Source organism: Carassius gibelio, chromosome B15 (genome assembly GCF_023724105.1).
Source record: "Carassius gibelio isolate Cgi1373 ecotype wild population from Czech Republic chromosome B15, carGib1.2-hapl.c, whole genome shotgun sequence".
NCBI lineage: Eukaryota > Metazoa > Chordata > Actinopteri > Cypriniformes > Cyprinidae > Carassius > Carassius gibelio.
In genome coordinates, this window is record NC_068410.1 from 8,937,854 (window position 1) to 8,957,946 (window position 20,093).

The following is a 20,093-nucleotide window of genomic DNA, read 5'->3' on the forward strand; positions in this document are numbered from 1 at the left end:
TCAAGAAAATAAAAGAACCAATTATAACGCAGCCTACATAGCAAGTATTGTCCGATTTCTGTTTTAAAAACAACAACAAAAAAGTGTTTTTGATATGTTCACTACGATAAATGTTGTCAATGAGGAATAAAATATTAATAATAGGCCTATTCATTATTTTCTATGTTGTTCTTTCAGGATTTTTCAAGTCATAAATTTCAGGTGATTTATGTTTATTAAATCCTGGTTATACTATTTTGAAAAAAAAAAAAAAAAAAAAAAAAATCATTGGATTTATTCATTAATTTATATTTAACTCGGCCAAAGTTTGTTGAATGGACATTCCGTGCATGGGTCAAATTTAGCCTTTGTGGTTTGTGCGATTTTAAACAGAACCGAATTAACCGGCAAAATAAAATACAATATTTAACTTACATTATTATTATTTGTGTGTGTGTGTGTGATGAACGTGTGACATGCGAATATACAATTAAATGATAAACACTGACAGTACATGTGCTTTGTGTACCCACCAGAAATGCTCGAGCGGCGTCTTTTTTCCTCACTGAAATGCTATTGAAGCGTTCCTAATCTGTTATCCAGAATGACATTAATGTACTTTGCAAAACTCATAACGTTCAATAAATATAGTAGTAGGAAGTGTACAAGTATGCACTGTTAGTACTGTTATACACTTTTCATCTTTTTTTCTTCCTACAGTTATTAACGCGCAGTGAAATCATTGAAATACCATGTATTCAAAGCAAATATTCGTTATACAATATGAAACCTTTACTTAAACAACAACTTTCTGCTTACATGTAACGTTACTACAGTAAGTACCCTGCTTGTATCAGTGGGTGGTTTTTCATATTCACGCGCCGTTGAAAAAATATGACGTTTCGCCGATGAACAGCCAACCACACATCAGCTCTCGTAGCGGCTATGGTGTGCTGACAGCCAATCACAGACGCTCAAGACTTGGCGGTAGCCAATAGGATTCTTGACTGTATACCCTGTCTCTCGTGAGCGGAGGGTTCTGCACGCACTTGGAAGAGCGCGCATCGGTGTTATTGTACTTCAAAGCCCCATTATCTAGGCATCCACAGAGTCTGCAAATAGAGAACGCTGGTGAGTTTTGCAAAAATATGCTTGTCAGGGCCTAAATTACCTCTTTTCCCCCGTATATTTCCAACCTATTTTCTCTTTGGTAGTTGGGTATTTAGTGAAGGCAGAGTGTCAGAATCTATTCACCAGTCGTTCAGTCAATGCGCTTAGTAACGTTACCATATTGAAATGTCCTGACTGAAAATATCTTCTGAAGATAAAAAAATATTGATTTTCCTTTTGGAATGACAGTAACTTTATTCTAACATTCTTCAATGAAATGGGTTGTAATATTTGTCAGGTAGCCATCCCAGCTAAAGCAGTTAGCTTTTTTGGGGGTCTCAGTTAAAGCTGTTATTGTGTGAGACAGTGACGTGCGTGACTAAAATAACACCTAAAATAAATTTACCAGTCCCGAGGGAATGTAACGCTACTAGTAATTTTGTGCATTTTCTCCCTTGCCCTTCAGAACGGGACGTTGTGCGGCCGTGTTCAGTAATATAATATGGCTGGCTTGCGGTGGATACTTGCATTGAGTGGCGGGGGATGGAGACTGACGGGGTGTAAGCGCCATTCAACTAAACTAATAACATAAAATTCAGCCAAGCTCGTTCGCCCTGCTTTTTAATCTCGTACGAAAGCCAGATTGTCTATTTGAGTGAACTCTGATGTTTTCCAAGGAAAAGCGAGTAAGAAAGAGGGGTTAATATTATATTTATATTGTTTCACACCGCTGGTGTTGTGTGTATGCGGCTCTGGCTGGCAGACATAAAGGGAGAGAGTGAGGAAGCCATGTTGGCTCTGCTAGCTGTGCTCATGTGGCTCCAGTTGAACGGCGGGCTTACGAAAGCGAAACTCCCATTGCACAGCGCTTATAGCTACAGACACTGTGTCCATACAGAGCGACTTCTTCCATAGGGGGAGGCGATGATATAGGAAAGCGGCGGGCCAGGTGCGAGAAACGGACGAAGTGCGGTGATTTTGGGTCCTCAAAATTACCCAGGAATGTGGGAGGAGACAATTGAAGGGGACTTTCTCTCATGAAGATGGCTTTTTCAAAATGGAAGAAGAAATATTATTGTTGCACTGTTTAGGCATTTTAAGGCGGGCCCTATGTAATATATCTGCCCGCTCTTGGGCGATGCTGCCAACAATCTTCAGTTGATGGAAAATACACATTTAGGAGAAAAAAGAAGGAAAAAAATGTGGGCATGAATATTAACCCATTAAATATGTGTTTTTTATTCACGAAATGGAGGATGTCCTTGTCTTTCACCCTGAACTTGAGGCGGTCTTTGTGCATCTTCCTGTCCATTTCAATAATGTGATTTAACTGCACGTTTTATCATACTGATTCATTATGTGCCTCGCTACGTAATAATGATATATATAAAAAATAAAATACAAAAATCTTTATATATATATATATAATATATATATATAATTACATACATCTGGGAAGTGTTAGCATCAACATAAATTAAAAAATGCATGTAAAAAAATCCAAAATGCAAAAAAAGAGTATAGCGTGACAGTTTAATTTATTTGAGAATATCTTTTTTTTCCCCCAGAGGGTAAAGATGGGTAAAGATCCAAGGAAGCCCAGAGGAAAGATGTCCTCTTATGCCTACTTTGTGCAAACCTGTCGTGAAGAACACAAAAAGAAGCACCCCGAAGCCTCTGTAAACTTCTCTGAATTCTCCAAGAAGTGTTCAGAGCGATGGAAGGTACTGAAGATTTCTGAAAAAACGCTGATAAATATTATGACGTGTTATTATGGAAATGTTGTGCTCTTAAACTTATTGGGAAAAAACTGCTCTTTATTGTACCTTGCACTTTTTGATGCAGCCTTTTCTCATTCTAAACAGACAATGTCTGCTAAAGAGAAGGGCAAGTTTGAGGATATGGCCAAGCAAGATAAGGTTCGCTATGAGAGAGAAATGAAGAACTACATCCCACCAAAGGGTGAGAAGAAGAGGCGATTTAAGGATCCCAACGCGCCTAAGAGACCACCGTATGTTCACTTCATGCACTCCTATTGAAAATATAACATATTTCAAGATAGTTTGGTTTAATTAACCACACCCTATCCCAGGTCAGCATTCTTCATTTTCTGTGGTGACTACCGCCCTAAGATTAAAGGGGAGAACCCAGGTCTCTCCATCGGAGACATTGCCAAAAAGCTTGGAGAAATGTGGAATAGCTCAGCGGCTGAGGTGAAGCAGCCCTATGAGAAGAAAGCAGCAAAGCTTAAGGAGAAGTACGACAAGGTAAAGTTCCTTTTGTCTTTCCATCTTGAACAGTTTTAAAGATTCTCAAACTTCCTACACTGTAGATGCACCCTGACCTATTTATTAATGTTTTTTTGTCTTCTGTAGGATATTGCCCTATACCGCACAAAGGGAATCGCAGGCTTGTCCAAAAAAGATGGTGGGGAGGATGATGATGAGGATGAAAATGAAGAAGAAGAGGAGGAGGAGGAAGACGACGAGGAGGAGGATGATGAGTAGATCAGCTACTGATGTAGCAGCCTAGGTTCTTGTTCATGCCATAAACCCAATTGTACACGATTCACATCTTCAAGCGTAATACAGCAGACACAAGAATCGTTAGGCTGTGTATATGCAATGTTTTTAAGATGTACAGTGTTGTTCTCCTTTTGTAAAGTTAACACTATGTGTCTTCAGTCTTATGATTTTTTATCTTTGTTTCCGTTAGTGGTAGTTCTTGCCAGGAACAGTTTATGGTTGAATGATATGAATTGAACTGTTTCTCTGAAGTTGCATAGCACAGTTATCTGGTTTATGTAGATCTGTAGTGCACTATCATATTAGTTTTTAAAAATATTTTTCGTATTTGCCGTCATAAGGTCCTTTAACTGTACTTTGAATACCACTCTAATTACAAGAATGCAGCTTTGTTTGACATCTAAGAATGTGTCTGAAGTAAACATTTCCTTTTTTTTTAGAAAACTGTCCTGTTTTTTTTTCTTCCATAGCTACTGTATTGACTGCGATTGTGCATAATATCTGCAGTGATTGTATCAATGATGAGCGATTCTTCCTCATCTAAGAAGTGTAATTGGTCGATGTATGCGTTGTATTATGAACTGGTTCTTTAATATTGCAATATCAAAAGAAATGATCTGCATTAGCCGATTAAACATTTTAGCACTTTTGGGACTCTGAAAGTTTTTGATGTGTCTAGTTATGTGCAATATAGATCATAAAGTTGCTTCACACATAGATCTTCAACATTTTTGCATTAAGCTCTGGCATACAAATGGCTGTTGTGTAATAGAACATGTCAAAAATTAAGATTTAAGACAGTCTCTTATCAGACAGCATAAACGTAACATGAAAATCTAAATGTTTTGGTTAATGACCTGAAATAAGCAATTGTGGAATATGTAAATAGAGCGACACCCTGAGGCCGTCATGTGTAACTGCTTTGTTTACTATTACTACACGCATCGATGATGTCATCTTATTCAGGTTTCACCTTGATGTCTTCTACAAGGACCAATACTGCTAGATAGGACAAAATAAAAATGGCAATATATTCTAAAGCGCCTACTCAAAGCATTGTAACTGCATTTTTGGGTTAAATTACTTCTAATATTTATGCTTGCATAAATAATTAAACTTGCTATAATTTTTCAAGGGGAATGATAACTTTCATATTGGCCATAGCTTAATTTGTAAACCACGCAGTACGGTCTAATTTAGTATTAATTGCTTAAAATTAAGTGAAATACATGGAAGATGGGAACCCCCCCCCCCCCCACCTCAACACTGTTAAAAATTAAGCTGCTTCAAAAGGTTATTCTCAACTATGCCACAGAAGAACCATTCTGCCAAAGGTTCCAACTCTTTCTTACCTTTTTATAACCTGAACCACCTTCTTTTGCCACAAAAAACAACAACATTTTCTTAAACAGAAAGGTTATTCAGATATGAAAGGTTCTTTATGACATCATTTATTTAGACAAAAAGGTTCATTATGACGTACCTTTATTTTTAAAGGTGAAGGATAGAAAAATAAGGCAAGACTGTTGTAGATCCACCAGAGGGCGCTTGAGGGACGCAGTTGATGGTTATTAGACCCTAATCAGTTTGAATAATGTGGTTAATGGAGCCTTTTGATTGCAATTGACAAAGCAGTGAAGCAAAGAAAGTGCCTCTGGGTTTTAAATTCGATTTGAAACTACTTTAATATTTTTTTAAATATATAGTTAATCGCAACACTGACCCAAACTAAAGCCCCTTTCACACTGCCATTCCGGCAAATACAGGGGTAAAGTGTTCCTGTAATTGTTTCCTGGTCGCTAGATTTGGCACTTTCACACTGCCAGTCATGACCCGGTATATGTGCGTGCTTTCACACACAACCCTTGAAGATACCGTAACGACACGTGACATCAGCGCGTGACGTGTAATGTACGAGTCGACAAAGCTTGGCACGTTATACTTTAACTGAAGCAAGCGAACGATCTCAGTGTCAGCGCGGAAAGTGAGGAACTAACTGATCTCTGCTTCATTACAGTTTGCACATATGTTTTCGTCGCGAATGTTGATCTTCCTTCAAAACAGCCGGTAAAAAAGTCGCGCGATAACGCGCGTCATCACTTCGATACCGAATTAGATCTGGCTTTTGTTCACACAGCGCTCGTTCCGGATCGATTACCGCAATGTTACTATGTCCCCGACCCGGGTTCGATTCGGTAATCAATTCCGGGACGTGGTTGCTTTCACACAGAAGGCGACCAGGCAATGTTACGGGAATATTGCGGGTCCGACGTGCAGTGTGAAAGGGGCTTCATAGTGACATCTTGTGGTATGATCAAATATAGAGAAAAATATTAGCCATCTAGTGGCCATTTCATTTCTCTCCGCCACCCACCAGAGCCTTCCAAATGTCAGGCTTTAGGAAACAAGGAAGGCCTTTACCTTCTTACCTTTTGATACCGTTGACTGTTCAATTGAAATATTAATGAATTAATTTAGTTAAATGTGAATATTTTAACACTTGTGTGACACATGTGTGGCATAGCCAGCTTACCGACCCATCAGCCAAATCAAGAGGAAAACATCAGAAAATAATGTTAAAAACAAGGTACACTGTTTATTTATTAATCATTTAATTCAGATTAAAATCAGACCAGTGAAATACTGATGAATCAACATTGTACATTTACCAATAGCGACTTAATCATCAATATTGTTTATATCTGTATGTAAAACAGCGTTTGGAGAGCATAATAATTTTGTTACACTGGCGCCATCTGTTGTCAGATCTTTAACATTTCATTTGCTTATATCCTACACTCTCAGATCATGACCGATTCCAGGGGTTTTATGGAGCAGAACTATGAGTTTCATAATCAATAAAATCTCAAAGATGAGGTGAACTGTGTTTTTATACTGATTGGAATAACTATATTTTGTATCTGGGTATTTGTTTGCTATACACCTTGTGTACATGCTCATTCATATACAGTATTGTGAAAATGAAGACACCTTCTAGATCAATCTCATAACATTCTTGGTTTATGAAAGGTTGGAGGATCTGAAAAGGATCTGAAAAGGATCTGAGAGGAGTTGGTGACTGCCAATGCTCAAAAAATCCTGCAGAAAACAACTGGTCTGGATACCAAAAAAAAAAGAAGCAAAAACGAAGATAAAAATCAGTTTATCAACTTGTAAATATTACAGTACAAAAACATATATCATATGCAAAGATAATTAATTAATACAAAATGTGGCTTCATAAATATTTCACAGTAACCTTAAGTAGGTTTTACATTTGGAGGGAGTGAAACTCTTCTGTCCAGTGCAACTCTGTAAAAAGAACATCATGAGACATGTTTGGTGCTTAGATGGACTCTTCAAATAAGCTGTCATATTTTATTTATTTTACTTTGCATATATACTATTAGTATGCAACAACTCTATGACTTTCCACATAACATCAGAGGTGATTTTGGTTATGTTACCTATCAGACATGCATTCTCATTGAAAGTTGAATTTAATTTGTGCACCATTAAGGGCCAAGGCACAGTCCATGTAAAATGCAACAAGTAGTGTAACTATTTCAGTAACTTTATTTAAGTAATTTAACTACTAGGGCTGGTAAGCGATTATTTAAAAAAAAAAATCTAATTAATTACATGATGTGGTGATTAATTAATCGACTTAATGGCACATCAAATTACTCCCAAAAGATAATTTAAAGTCATTGTTGTGTAAAGCATCAAACAGAGATTACAAAACGTAGGCTCAGTAATTTAGTTTTATAAAATGTATTTAAAAATTCTACTCTTTTGGACCATGTGAGTAAATTATGACAGAATTGTCATTTTTGGTTGGGTGTACTATCACTTTAATGATTTATTTACTTAATTTTATTATTATTACTATGAAAATATTAAATTATTTATTTAATGAAATGATACTCTAAATAGTAAACTAAAACTGCCAGAAGGTGGAGGTAAATATCTTAATGATTAAGTCATGGAGTCATTTATTCATTCATTTGATTCGTTCAAATGGTTGATTCATTCAGGAGTGAAGTAAAGGGTTCTTTATGAATGGTTGAATCATTAGGCTTGTTCGACCTCGGATCATCGGATCATCACCATCAGACCGATCAGTGTGTGACATCAAAGAACTGCAAGAGCTTAGAGAGCAGACGACCTTGTGCTTTTGAATCACTCTCGCAGTACTTTGATGTCATACACCAATCGGTCTGTCCAGCGACACTTCAAAGCCAACGCATAGGCCTATGGTTCAACGTGCCAAATGGTTCACCAAAACGTGGATTAAGAAATGAAATTCCTGTTATTAATTTTTGATTACTTCTCTAGATATTTTCAACTATTAATTATTTTCAAACTTACAGTAGTAGGCCTACTCAACACTGATTACTGTCAGACTTTCAAAAAATTTCATCACTTGAATTAAGATTATTATAATTCAATTTTAAAGCATAGCCACAGTCAAAACAAGAAATAGTTTAATAGCTATGATACTGTTTTTTAAATCAAACCATTACATAACCATGACAGGAAACACTGGCATCTAACAATGCATAAAAAACATATAAATAAACCCATATAGGGAATAAAAGCAGTTATTGAATAAGCACGTGTCATATTCTGTGTTCTTTAAAAACTCCTGAAACATTGGTGTCTCATATTTTACAGCAGTTACTGCAGTTTATGAAATAAATAAATTAAAGTTGTATGTGGGTGTGTGAAAAAAAATCAGATGTAACCCCCTTTGTAATCATTAACATTTTCATAAGTAACTGTAATTTAATTAATTTTTTTTCTCAGTAACTGTAACTGATTAAAATGACATCTGTTTTGTGATTAAATAACGTAATTTAATTAAATGTAACTAATTACTCCCCAAACTGTTCCAAATGAAATGTAGCAACTGAATCTGCAAAGATATGCCAGTGCCATCACTTTTAGGAAGTTGTCATGATCATGTGATCAGTAATTGATTGTAAAGACTTTAAGTATTTTTTAATTAATTCATTAATTCATTCATTCCATACAATGAAGCATATAATAGTCTAATAAATATTTAGCACCTCTCACTTATTTTATGTTTTCTTAGTTATGCTTTTAATAAAATAAAGAAATAAACTTCTTTCAAATGTTCAAGTGAACGGCAAGAAACAATGTGGAAGCAGATTGTACCACATAGTTAACATAATCCGGAGGTCAGGAGTGAATGCAGCTGTCAAATCAAATGTATAGACAACACATCTGGGGACATAATCCAGAATAACAATAAAAAGCTGAGGAGTGCAAGTTGATAATGTCTTATATAGAGCCTGGATGTCTGAGATTTTGAAAACGGATGTGAAGATGGCAATAAAAGAAAATGTAATAAAAATCAAAGGGCTCAAAAGAATAAACATGGCACAGGAAAATGCAAACAGCCTTTTCTGATTTATGTCTCGATAAGAGAGTTTAATTACAGCATTTCTTTCACAATAATTTTGAGTTATTATGTTAGAATTGCAGTAGGGCTCATCGAAGGCATGATAAACAATGACTGCTATCAGAGGTTTCAGCATTGCCCAAATCATGCTACATACAATAAAAACGGTCTTGTTTGTAATAAGAACACAGCAGTGTTGGGGGTAACGCATTACAAGTAACTCGAGTTACGTGATCAGATTACTTTTTTCAAGTAACTAGTAAAGTAACGCATTACTTTTTAATTTACAAGAAAATATCTGTGTTACTTTTTCAAAAAAGTAACGCCAGTTTCTTTGTTTTTCCATTTATTGACTGACAAGTCTCCAGTACCCATACTGAGAGAAATCAGAAGTACAGAGGCGTTGTGTGCACTGTGTGAACATGATGTAGTTCTAGACTAAATGTGAATGTGTATTAATTCATCCTACTCACAAAAGAATTTAGAGTTAGTATTCATCAAAATGAATTAAAACAGTCAAATACAAACTTAAAATATGACACAAACCTGCAATAATTAAATGTTAAATAACACAAGTGTATCTTAATCCCATTTTATTAACTTTGCTGCTGTCCTTTGATGATCCAGTTCAACCATACTTATAAGCAAAAGTGACTTTAGATAAACTAACAATTGTGCTTCATTGTTTTTTTTTATTGCTGAAGAGTGTTGAATCTTCTTCCCCTGTGTGCTACTGTACAGACGTGAATTTACTTTTCCTTCAGCCTGAGGTTTATTCTTTACACTTTTTGGTGTGAAAGGGCTTTTACATTTGCTATAAATAGAACTTCTTATATTAAAAACAATCAAGCCCTGCTCATATTTAAAAGTAAAGCAAAAGTAACGTAATGCATTACTTTCCATAAAAAGTAACTTAGTACCGTAATTAGTTACTTTTTTGGGGAGTAACGCAATATTGTAATGCATTACTTTTAAAAGTAACTTTCCCCAACACTGGAACACAATATCTCAATGGGTTACGCACCGCAACAAACCTATCAATGGAAACTAATAGTAAGACAAAAGCGTTAATGCTCCCTAAGTAGTGAACAAAAAACATCTGCACGAAACAACTATACAGTAGATGAAATAGGTGGGTTTCTGAAGGCTTCTCTCATAAGCAATAAATGCAATAATAAATATATTTCCTCCTGTTAGTGTCAAGTAGACAAAAAACAAAAGGGTTCCCACGGCTCCATAATACTGTGGATGGAGTCCTGGAAATCCCAGCAGGTAGAATTCAGTAAAGAAAGTGACATTTGAGAGGGTCATGACTTTACCACAGCGTCGCAGTTACCAACTTATGGACGTTACAAGAAAAAGAAAAAAGGACAAAAAAGTTGAAGTGGAAATCATATATAATGACATATCAAAACTATATAAAAAATATTAAGGAATATATTGCCAAGTTGAACCATTTTAGGCCCAGATGTGATTAGCATAGCTGTATAATGCAAAACATAAATAGTAGTATATAATTGTTTAATCTATTATTTCTTTTTGGGGGGGATTTCAACCATTTAAGCATTACCATAGATATAGAACAAATGAAATGATATCTTCTGTATCAGTGTCCATCAGATAAAGACGGTTGCTAAGACAAAAGAAACCTCCCACACAGTGACATATTGTTTGACTGCTCTCGTGTGTGACCACGTGAGCTTTGCTTAAACATGATTTTGTGTTTGATTGTGTCCATTGGCTGAACATATATTTGAAAAGATTTGGAATTATCTCATACAGTTGTTAAAAACTAAATGAACTGAAAACTTGTTAAAATAATTTTTTAGTTAAAACCCTGAACTATGTACTTGCAAGATGATTGTCACTAGCTGAGAAAAACTAAAGCCATGAAACACAAGACATGACAACAAGATATGAATATCTGAACATCTATCTGACAGCAATATAACAAAATAATGACTCTTGTATGTTTGGAGGCTCTGTAGAAGATATTGGGCATGTACCAATAGGCCCAAACCTAAAGATGGCCCAAACCTAAAGATAGATGGTTAGTCTTCTTGCCTGTCTCTGGGCAGTATAATGCACAACATGGACAGATCCATGAAACTATGAAACACTTAATTTAGTGGTCAGTTCTCATATATTAATATTTAAAACATAAATACGATGAGATATTGGGGGACCAAAGATAGGCTTGTGTAATCACACAGAGAATTATATTTTAATAAAAACAACTTTGAACATAAATGCCTCATTAAAGAGGTAAACAGTCAAATTAAATAGTATTTGTATAGTTTAATTATTTCTACACATCAGTGTTCATAAAATATCTTATAATTATATATACATAAACAACTTGTTTATATCTCAAAACAACTTGTTCAACCTCCACATCATCTAGGGACTTGTGCACACAAGTTTCTCTTTCTTTTGAACAAGTTGCGAACACTTTGGTACATTCATGCAACTGATTATGTACACTAGTATGCAGTCTCCTACATTATCAGTTGTTATTGTCATTTTGCTCAAAATCTATTGTATTTCTCTGTGCAATAGTCTTACGGCTCAAAACTTAGTTCATCATACAAGTCATTAAATGCAAAATGGTTCATCTAGTTCTCAAACTGTCAAGTATATATACAGGTGCTGGTCTTATAACTAGAATATCATCAAAAAGTTGATTTATTTCACTAATTCCATTCAAAAAGTGAAAAGTGTATATTATATTCATTCATTACACACAGACTGATATAATTCAAATGTTTATTTCTTTTAATTTTGATGATTATAACTGACAACTAAGGAAAATCTCAAATTCAGTATCTCAAAAAATTAGAATATTGTGAAAAGGTTCAATATTGAAGACACCTGGTGCCACACTCTAATCAGCTAATTAACTGAAAACACATGCAAAGGCCTCTCAATCTAGTTCTGTAGGCTACACAATCATGGGGAAGATTGCTGACTTGACAGTTGTCCAAAAGACGACCACTGACTGAAAAAATAAGGATCAATATAAAAACATACGAAATGTAATTTATTTATTATTTAATCTGACATAAGCAAAACGAACCAAAACGCACTGTAGATGGCGCACTAAAAAAGAAACAAAGTATTTTTTATTCACATAGGCCTATTGTTCTATATATGTATGTGAGTGTAAATGTCAGCAGCATAATATATGCCTAAAGGATTGCGGGTTGTCGGGTAAAAATAAAAGAGTATATTGATACAGTTCACTCAGCCTGCTATTTTATTCCAACCGTTACTCCTGACCAGACGGTTACATAAATATTTTGTTTATTCGTAAAGTTACACTTCAATGAAGTGTAATGGTACCACAAAAAATATTTAGTAGTGCATAAGTTATAACTTATGGCATTTTCCCACTGCATGGTATGGCATGGTACAATGTTCTGTCGATTTGTCCAACCCAGTCAGATTTTGCTACCTTCAATTAAAACAGTGGGTAGTACAATTCGACAACGAAAAATGCTACCTGTAAACATCTACACCTAGCACGACCCTAAACTTACCCTTACAGTAATGCAGATACATTCAATATTGTTGTCCAGCATGAGAAAATATTGTGTAAAATATGCAATATTGATGTGTGCATGCGCAGTAAACCTTGGTAGTAAAATCTGACAGGTAGGATAAAATGTCAGCACAACGGTTCACTTTTGGGGGTTTTCTACTGGGTACATTACCTGGTACCTGGTAATTTTTTTAGTACTTTTTCTAAGTGAAAGGTATCGTACCAAAATGTGACATGTAAACTCTGCTGATGTCACTACCTTGGTCACTGAACTTGTGACAGAAACAACAGAACCGCTAGAGCAGGACAGCCAGTGAAGGAGCGAACGCAACTGTTTTGAATGAGCACAACTTTTTTAACAACCCAAAAGTGGCTGTTCCTCTGTCTGTTGAGAAAGGACAGACGTTCCTATGCTTCCTATGCTTCTCTCATTGATAGCAGAGGAGCGGATTCAGGGAGAAGTTGATGGGGCAGCGCGGAACTCAAAAGTTTTTTTTCAAGTTGAGCCATGTCATATGGTACTGAGCTGTACCGAGCCCAGTCTTACCACGCAGTGGTAAAGCACCGTTGGTGCCCATTTAAGTCAAAACTTGTCTAAGGTGTAACTTACATAAGGCTAGTGCATCCGGCCTTTCTTGCAGTTTATGGTCAGATCAGTGCAAGTATCAACTCAAGTTTTTAAGCAGCAAACACACAGAGTTGTAAATGAGAAAGAAGTAAATGTGCTTTCTAAAAATAAAATAAAAATAAAAATAAAGAAAGAGGCAATAAAATATACTTTTAATAAAAAGTTGTTTGTACACAAGGGAAAATATTCACTATTTCACAAACATGTCATTGATTCTCATTATGTGTACGAACAGCCAGAATAACAATTATATAAATACCTAAACAGGGCAAAGTGTAAACAATGCACTCTACTGTATTAAAGCAATTTCAATATTTTTAGTGCATCATATCTGCATGTTCACTTTCCTATCTCTAATTTTTTTCTTCAATGCATCTTTGATGTCTTTGGTTCTGAAGCAGTAAATTATTGGATTGACGACAGGTGGGAGAAGACTGTACCACATGATTAACATAACACGAATGCCAGGTGATATCGCTATTGTCACATCATGCACATAAACAACACATCTGGGCACATAGTACAGACAAATGATGAGTAGTTGAGGAGTGCAAGTTGAGAATGTTTTATAACGGGCCTGAACATCTGTGATTTTGAAAACAGACTTGATAATAGCAATAAATGAAAATACAATAAAAATCAAAGGGCCAATAAGAACAAACATAGCACCTGAAAATGAAAAAAACTTTTTGTACCTTACATCTCCACAGGACAGTTTAATTATCGAATTTTGGTCACAGTAATTTTGGCTTATTACATTAGAATCACAGTAGGGCTCAATGAAGGTATCATAAACAATGAATGTCAGCCATGAAATACAGATGATCCAAATCACTGCACATGCCAATAAAATAGTCTTATTTGTAATAAGAAAACAGTATCTCAGTGGGTTACACACTGCAACAAACCGATCAATGGCCATTAATAGCATTAGGAAAGAGTTAATAGACCCTAAGCAGTGAACAAAAAACATCTGCACAAAGCAGCTATAAAATGGTATCTCACTGCTATTGAAAAAGTATTTTGCAATGGCTTTAGGCAGCGTGACAGTTCCAAAAGCAAGATCAGACACTGCAAGATTACAGAAGATTAAATAGGTGGGTTTCTGAAGGCTTTTCTCATAAACAATAAATGAAATGATAAAGAGATTTCCTCCTGCTAGTGTCAAGTAGACAAAGAACAAAAGGGTTCCCACAGCTCCATAATAGTGTGGATGCAGTCCTGGAAATCCCAGCAGGTAGAATTCAGTAAAGAAAGTGACATTTGTGCGAGTCATGACTCTAGAACGACTTTGGAGTTCCCTGATGCAAATTCACTGAAATATAAAAATAATTTTTAAAAGCAATGACAATTACAAAAGCATTTAACTCTCAGTGCAAAATAAAACAAAATAAAAAACATTACATTTCAATGTCTGTTACAATTGCCGTTGTTGCAAAATTCTTCACAGATTATATTGATAATCTATCATTCACATATATTACCTCCATGGAAACTATTCTGATATAATGAGCATGATCTATGAAAGTTTCACAATAAAAAATCATATTAATCCACAAACAAGAAATGTCTTTCTCTCTGTGCATCCTTCTAAAAGTGCTATACACAGTCACTGTTTATCAAGACTAATAAAGACTAAAGGCACCTCCCACGAATTGAAGTGTTGTTTGAAGTTTCTGCTGTCTCATTAATTCATAATTACCTTATGAACAATTCGGTTTCTTTGACAGTAACAATCATTGCCGTTAGTGTTGCCTTGAAAATTGAATTTGTAACTCCAGCATGGACAAATCATACACAAAGCTATTTGTCAGATATATTGTTTATATTTATATTTATCTAACCAAAGGGCCAACTATGAGGGTCTATGGTCCCTTCCCCCTGAAATGCAACTAACACCTCAAAAGGGCAGAACAGGCCTCTGGTTCTATGGCAACCAAAGACAAACCATCTGATGACACTAGTGTCACGATCATCATCTGGAGTCCACTCAGGACTCTTGTATTTGGTGTCCATTTCCATTACCAACTCCATCTCCCATAATCCCGTGCTTAGGGCTAATCACCACCAGGTGTTCCCCGTTACCACTCCCCTATATATTCTGTATTTGGACTTTCAATGATTGCAAAGTCTTGTTTAGCCCGTCTAGCATTTCTGAGCGTTTTTCCTAGCATTTGTTCCTTCCGTTTCTGATTTTGTATTGTGTATACTGCTTTTGATTCTCTACTGCCTTCCCCGACCTCTGCCTGGTTCATCACTCTTTAACAGTGCCTTTTCTAGGCATAAGCAAGTTAGGCGTTCGCCTAGGTCGCTACCAGCTGAAGGGGCACCAATGAGCACTCATACTGGCACTACATTACTACATTTTAGCAGGGTTGTGATAAAGATTGGCATGGTCACCCTGAAATATGACCCCAACATAATTGGGCTAGAGTACTGTCAAAATGATGATGCCTGTATGCCATTGGATCAGAGCACTGTCATTTGCTGTCAGGAGCGTTCATCAATGCCGTTAGATCAATGGGCTCTGTCAGTGCTTTGGCAAGACAAGGTTATTCTTGTTTTTTTGCCATGCAATAAAGCTAAGTTCACAGCAGTGAGACAGGAAGCAACTTACAGTATATAGAGAGACTGGATTTACAATTTTGAAATAACAGACTGGCTCTTTCTCTCTATTAATCCAGCCACACAAAATGCCTCCATATAGGCCCAGACAATAGAGAAATTTCTTATTTACATGGTAATAATAATAATAACATGAGCTGTAACCACCTTGTGGCATCACACTGTCATCCCACTGCTCAAAATCTAAATTCCACAAAATCTCCCAATCCCAAACCCATTGTGTGATTACAGTGTCTTTCACCTGTTTTGAACAGAATTATTTACAACAGTCACGTAATTACACCAAATATTTTTGACGAAAGGGCCGGGGTCGAGATCCGTGGGAATGGAGCGATGCTGGTAGAGTTAATGATAATGCACGACATCTGTGCAACGGAAGGAGTGACAACAGTGAAAGATGAGAGAGGACCAGGCCTGGACTTTATTTTTTGTTTTGCGTTCTGTTTGTGCGTGGCAGTCATCAAGGCTGTCACAATATTTTTTGTGTTTATTTTATAATAAGTTGTTTGAATGTTCACCGGTTCCTGCCTCCTTCTTGCTGTGACTATGACAGTTTGTTACATTGGTACCCGAAAACCCGGAAGGAAGGAGGGACACGCTGTCGGAGAGCCCTCAATCCTGGGAGGAGGTCATGGTGCTGTGGAGATTGGACAGCAGGAAGAAGCGGAGAGATCGCAGGTGGCTGCCCAAGACAGTGGTGCTGGAATGATGAAAGATGAGGTGGGACGGATGGCTCGGATCCGTGCTCCTAGATTGAGGAGGGTTGGCTGCTGTCCAAGAGGACTATCATTTCCCAATAACCGTAACCCTAACCTTTTCTCATTACCCTACTATCTGGACGAGCAGCGCTGTGGGGAACCACTGTTTTGGAGCAGGGACATGACTGTTTAGAGTGTTTTCTCCATTCTGTCACCGATGGAGTTTCGGTTCCTTGCCGCTGTCGCCTCTGGCTTGCTTAGTTGGGGTCACTTCATCTACAGTGATATCGTTGACTTGATTTCAAATAACAAAATAACAGACACTATTTAAAATGAGCAGAGATGACATCACTAAATTCAATGATGAACTGTTATTTTGCATTATAGACACATTGTTTCCCTAATGAATGTTGTTCAGTTGCTTTGACACAATGTATTTTGTATAAAGCGCTATAAAAATAAAGGTGACTTGACTTGACTTGAGTGTTTCCAGACTTTCAGCACCAAACTCAAGAAAGTTTTTGATTGTGTTTTTGAAGTTTTTTGATTGCAGGCAAGGAAGCAGCCAGAGTATTAGCAGATTTACATCAGGACCACAGAACAGTTAATGACTATTCCATTCAATTCCTGATGCTGGCTGCGGAGTGTAAGTCGAACAATGAGGCACAGTGGGACATGTTTCTGCATGGGTTGGCCGACCGCATCCAAAATGAGATATACACCCTGGAGTTACCTGGAACATTGGATGGATTGATCTCACTATTTGTGTAGATGCAAGATTACAACGTCGAAATCTTCTGGTGCAGCGAGGTCGAGTTCCAGACATGGAGGCCCATCCAGTCTTCCCTTCAGGTGATGCGGTCAGTCACTCGTTCGATCTGGAACCCATGCAGGTGGGCAGAGCTCACCCGGGAGGAGAAGGAGTGCAGAAGAGCGCAATGACTGTGCTTATACTGCGGAGCCGGGGGTCACTTTGCGTACAGATCTGTCTAACATGCCCGGGGAGTACCTCAACCTGAAGGGAGTGTTCAGTAAGTCCCTGGCTGCTTCTCTTCCTCTGCACCGTCCGTATGACTGTGATATATACTTATTGTCTGGTACATCTCCGCCTAAGGGCAAATTAAACTCTCTTTCCACTGTGGAGAGGGAGGCCATGGAGAAATATATTTCTGATTCTCTGTCAGCCAAACTCATCGGTCCTTCATTCCTTTTTGTGAGCATGAAGGATGGTTCCCTGCATCCTTGTATTTATTACCGAGGGTTGAACCTTGATGTCTTCAGCCTTCGAGAGGCTGCAGGGCATATCTTTGTTCACCAAGTTGGATCTACGTAACGTAATGTAATCATTTGGTCAGCATTAGGAAGGGGGATGAGTGGAAAACTGTATTTAATACCCCCAAGGGGCACGCACGTCCTGATTTTGCCAAGTCCGATGTGTTCCTAGGTCAACATATTTTGTTGACCCTGGAACAACATTTTACTCCAAAAATATATTCTTAACCATATCCCTACACCTAAACCTAACCTTAACCATGAGTAATCCCTAAAATCAGAGGAAATGATAGATGAATGACACTGATGTACAAGCACCAAACACTGATTTTAAGCATAAACTTCACAAAATCTATAAACTGGTTCTTCAAATCTGATTGGTTAATCACAATGTTGTTCCAGGGTCAACAACGATGTTGTCCCAGGAACATGTCTCACTTGGTAAAATCAGGTTAGGCCAAGGGGCACTTTGAATACTTGGTTATGCCCTTTGGTCTTTCCAACTTATACAATTCTTCACAGATTATATTGATAATCACATTCACATAATAGTAATAATCATATTCATATTAATAATATTATTATCATTAGACAAACTAAACCCATTTCTTGATTTGAAACAATCTCACTCATTAGAACATGCAGAAACTAGAAAATACATTTTTCTATTTAGTTATTTTTATTAAGGAAAATTAATGGTCTGGTTTCTAAGTAAGGGGTGTAAAATTTTCATCACACACTGGGGTATTCGGCTAATCACAACGCATTGGATAGCTGGCCAATCAGAGCACACCTCGCTTTTTAGAACGATGAGCTTTTCGGAAAAGTGGGAGAAACATTAATGTTCATTATGTGGAAAATAATGTGTTTTTTGAACCTCAAACTGCATAAACACATTGCTTTACACCAAATACACAAAATAATGTTCTTTTTAGCAACATTATATGACCCCTTTACAAACATTTTCATTAGATGACTATGTGTGTGAGTTGCATCGAGTAACAGGCATTCAATTTTATCCATCAGTTTAATAGTGACAGTGCTTTATCATGTAAAGAATGAAAGTATAGAGTCTTTAAAGTGACATTCACTGAAAAAGAAAAGAAAAAACTAAAAATACTCTTAACACTAGAACTACCAAGGCAGTCATTTTGACCGTTTTAAAGATTTGCAATGTAATAACTTTGTTGAAGTAAAATCCATATAACTACAGTTCCATGACTTTTCTTAAATTAATGTAAATTTTATTTTAACATTGTTATTTTATTAAAATTACAAAACACAAAAGAGTTCTGAGTATTTCTACCTTGAATGGCCATAGCGGTCAATTTGACCGCACATATTTACAGGCGTTGTATCTCCTCAGCGCTTTTTCCCACCGTTAAAGATGTGCGTAGCTGTTGCCTAGCAACCTTTTTCTGTCAGTTTTGTATGCTTTTGCTAAGCTAAAACTTAGCTTTACCGTCAAAATGGCAACAAGAAAGAAAATGACTGTCACTGAGGTTTTATCCTTGCTTGAGAACATTGATGATGCAGAGTCTGATGGAGGAGCAGAGAGCGATGTCTCTTGGTCTCTTGACAGTTCGTCTGACACTGATTCTGAGAGTGATTCAGAGTTTATTATCTGTCCTAATATAACAGAACTATTTATTCATTCTAGATTTCATTAGAGGCTGCATACAATTGTTTCCGATTCGTGTGGTCCAAACATTTCCGATAATGCTAAAGGATTGTAAACTCCAAAAGCCAAATGTATTGAATAAAGACAGAAGTAATCATTTCCAAAATTCACAATATGTTTTTATCTAACGAAATATTCTGCTTCATTTTATATTTGTTGACATTTTGACTTTCAAAAACAACATTTTAACTGCGGTGAAAAACTTAGATCTCCAGCTTGCCGGATGCAAATTGCGGAAAGCAAATTGCGGCATGCACTTTTGTGGGAGGTCTAGTAGCTCTTACACAATAATATCACGAACATATTATATTATGTATGCTTAAATTACCCCACATTTTTCATAAAACATGACCATAGAAGCTTTGAAGTAAATATAACATGACAAAAATGACATTCACTGCTGTCTGGTATGAACAGTCAAAATGACCGCTATTGGCAGTTCTAGTAGTTATAGAATTCCGGTAGTGCTAGCGTTAAGTGCAAATAAAAAACTTTTCCAGTGCACAAGAAAATGTTGGAATTCTCACTCATTACAGTTTTCTGGTTTATTTACAAAAAGTTTTCTGATGTGCTGCCATAAACATTGTTGTGTACATATAGAATTTC

The 20,093-nt window shown here is 36.6% G+C and overlaps 2 protein-coding genes and 1 pseudogene across 2 annotated transcripts; 1 reads left to right on the forward strand and 2 right to left on the reverse strand.

Annotated features, from left to right (window-relative positions):
• The first annotated feature begins 958 nt into the window (after positions 1–958).
• Positions 959–4,276, forward strand: LOC127973167 (high mobility group protein B1). The gene is made up of 5 exons (XM_052577298.1): positions 959–1,110; positions 2,658–2,813; positions 2,955–3,100; positions 3,182–3,356; positions 3,465–4,276. Exons 2-5 carry the CDS (start codon positions 2,667–2,669, stop codon positions 3,594–3,596), a joined length of 600 nt encoding a protein of 199 aa, XP_052433258.1. The 5' UTR covers positions 959–1,110; positions 2,658–2,666; the 3' UTR covers positions 3,597–4,276.
• A 4,479-nt stretch (positions 4,277–8,755) lies between these two features.
• LOC127973034 (olfactory receptor 2T10-like) lies at positions 8,756–10,353 on the reverse strand (annotated as a pseudogene).
• A 3,183-nt stretch (positions 10,354–13,536) lies between these two features.
• On the reverse strand, positions 13,537–14,487 carry LOC127973157 (olfactory receptor 52K1-like). Its single transcript, XM_052577279.1, has one exon. The coding sequence runs from the start codon at positions 14,485–14,487 to the stop codon at positions 13,537–13,539; it is 951 nt and encodes a 316-aa protein (XP_052433239.1).
• Positions 14,488–20,093: the final 5,606 nt, after the last annotated feature.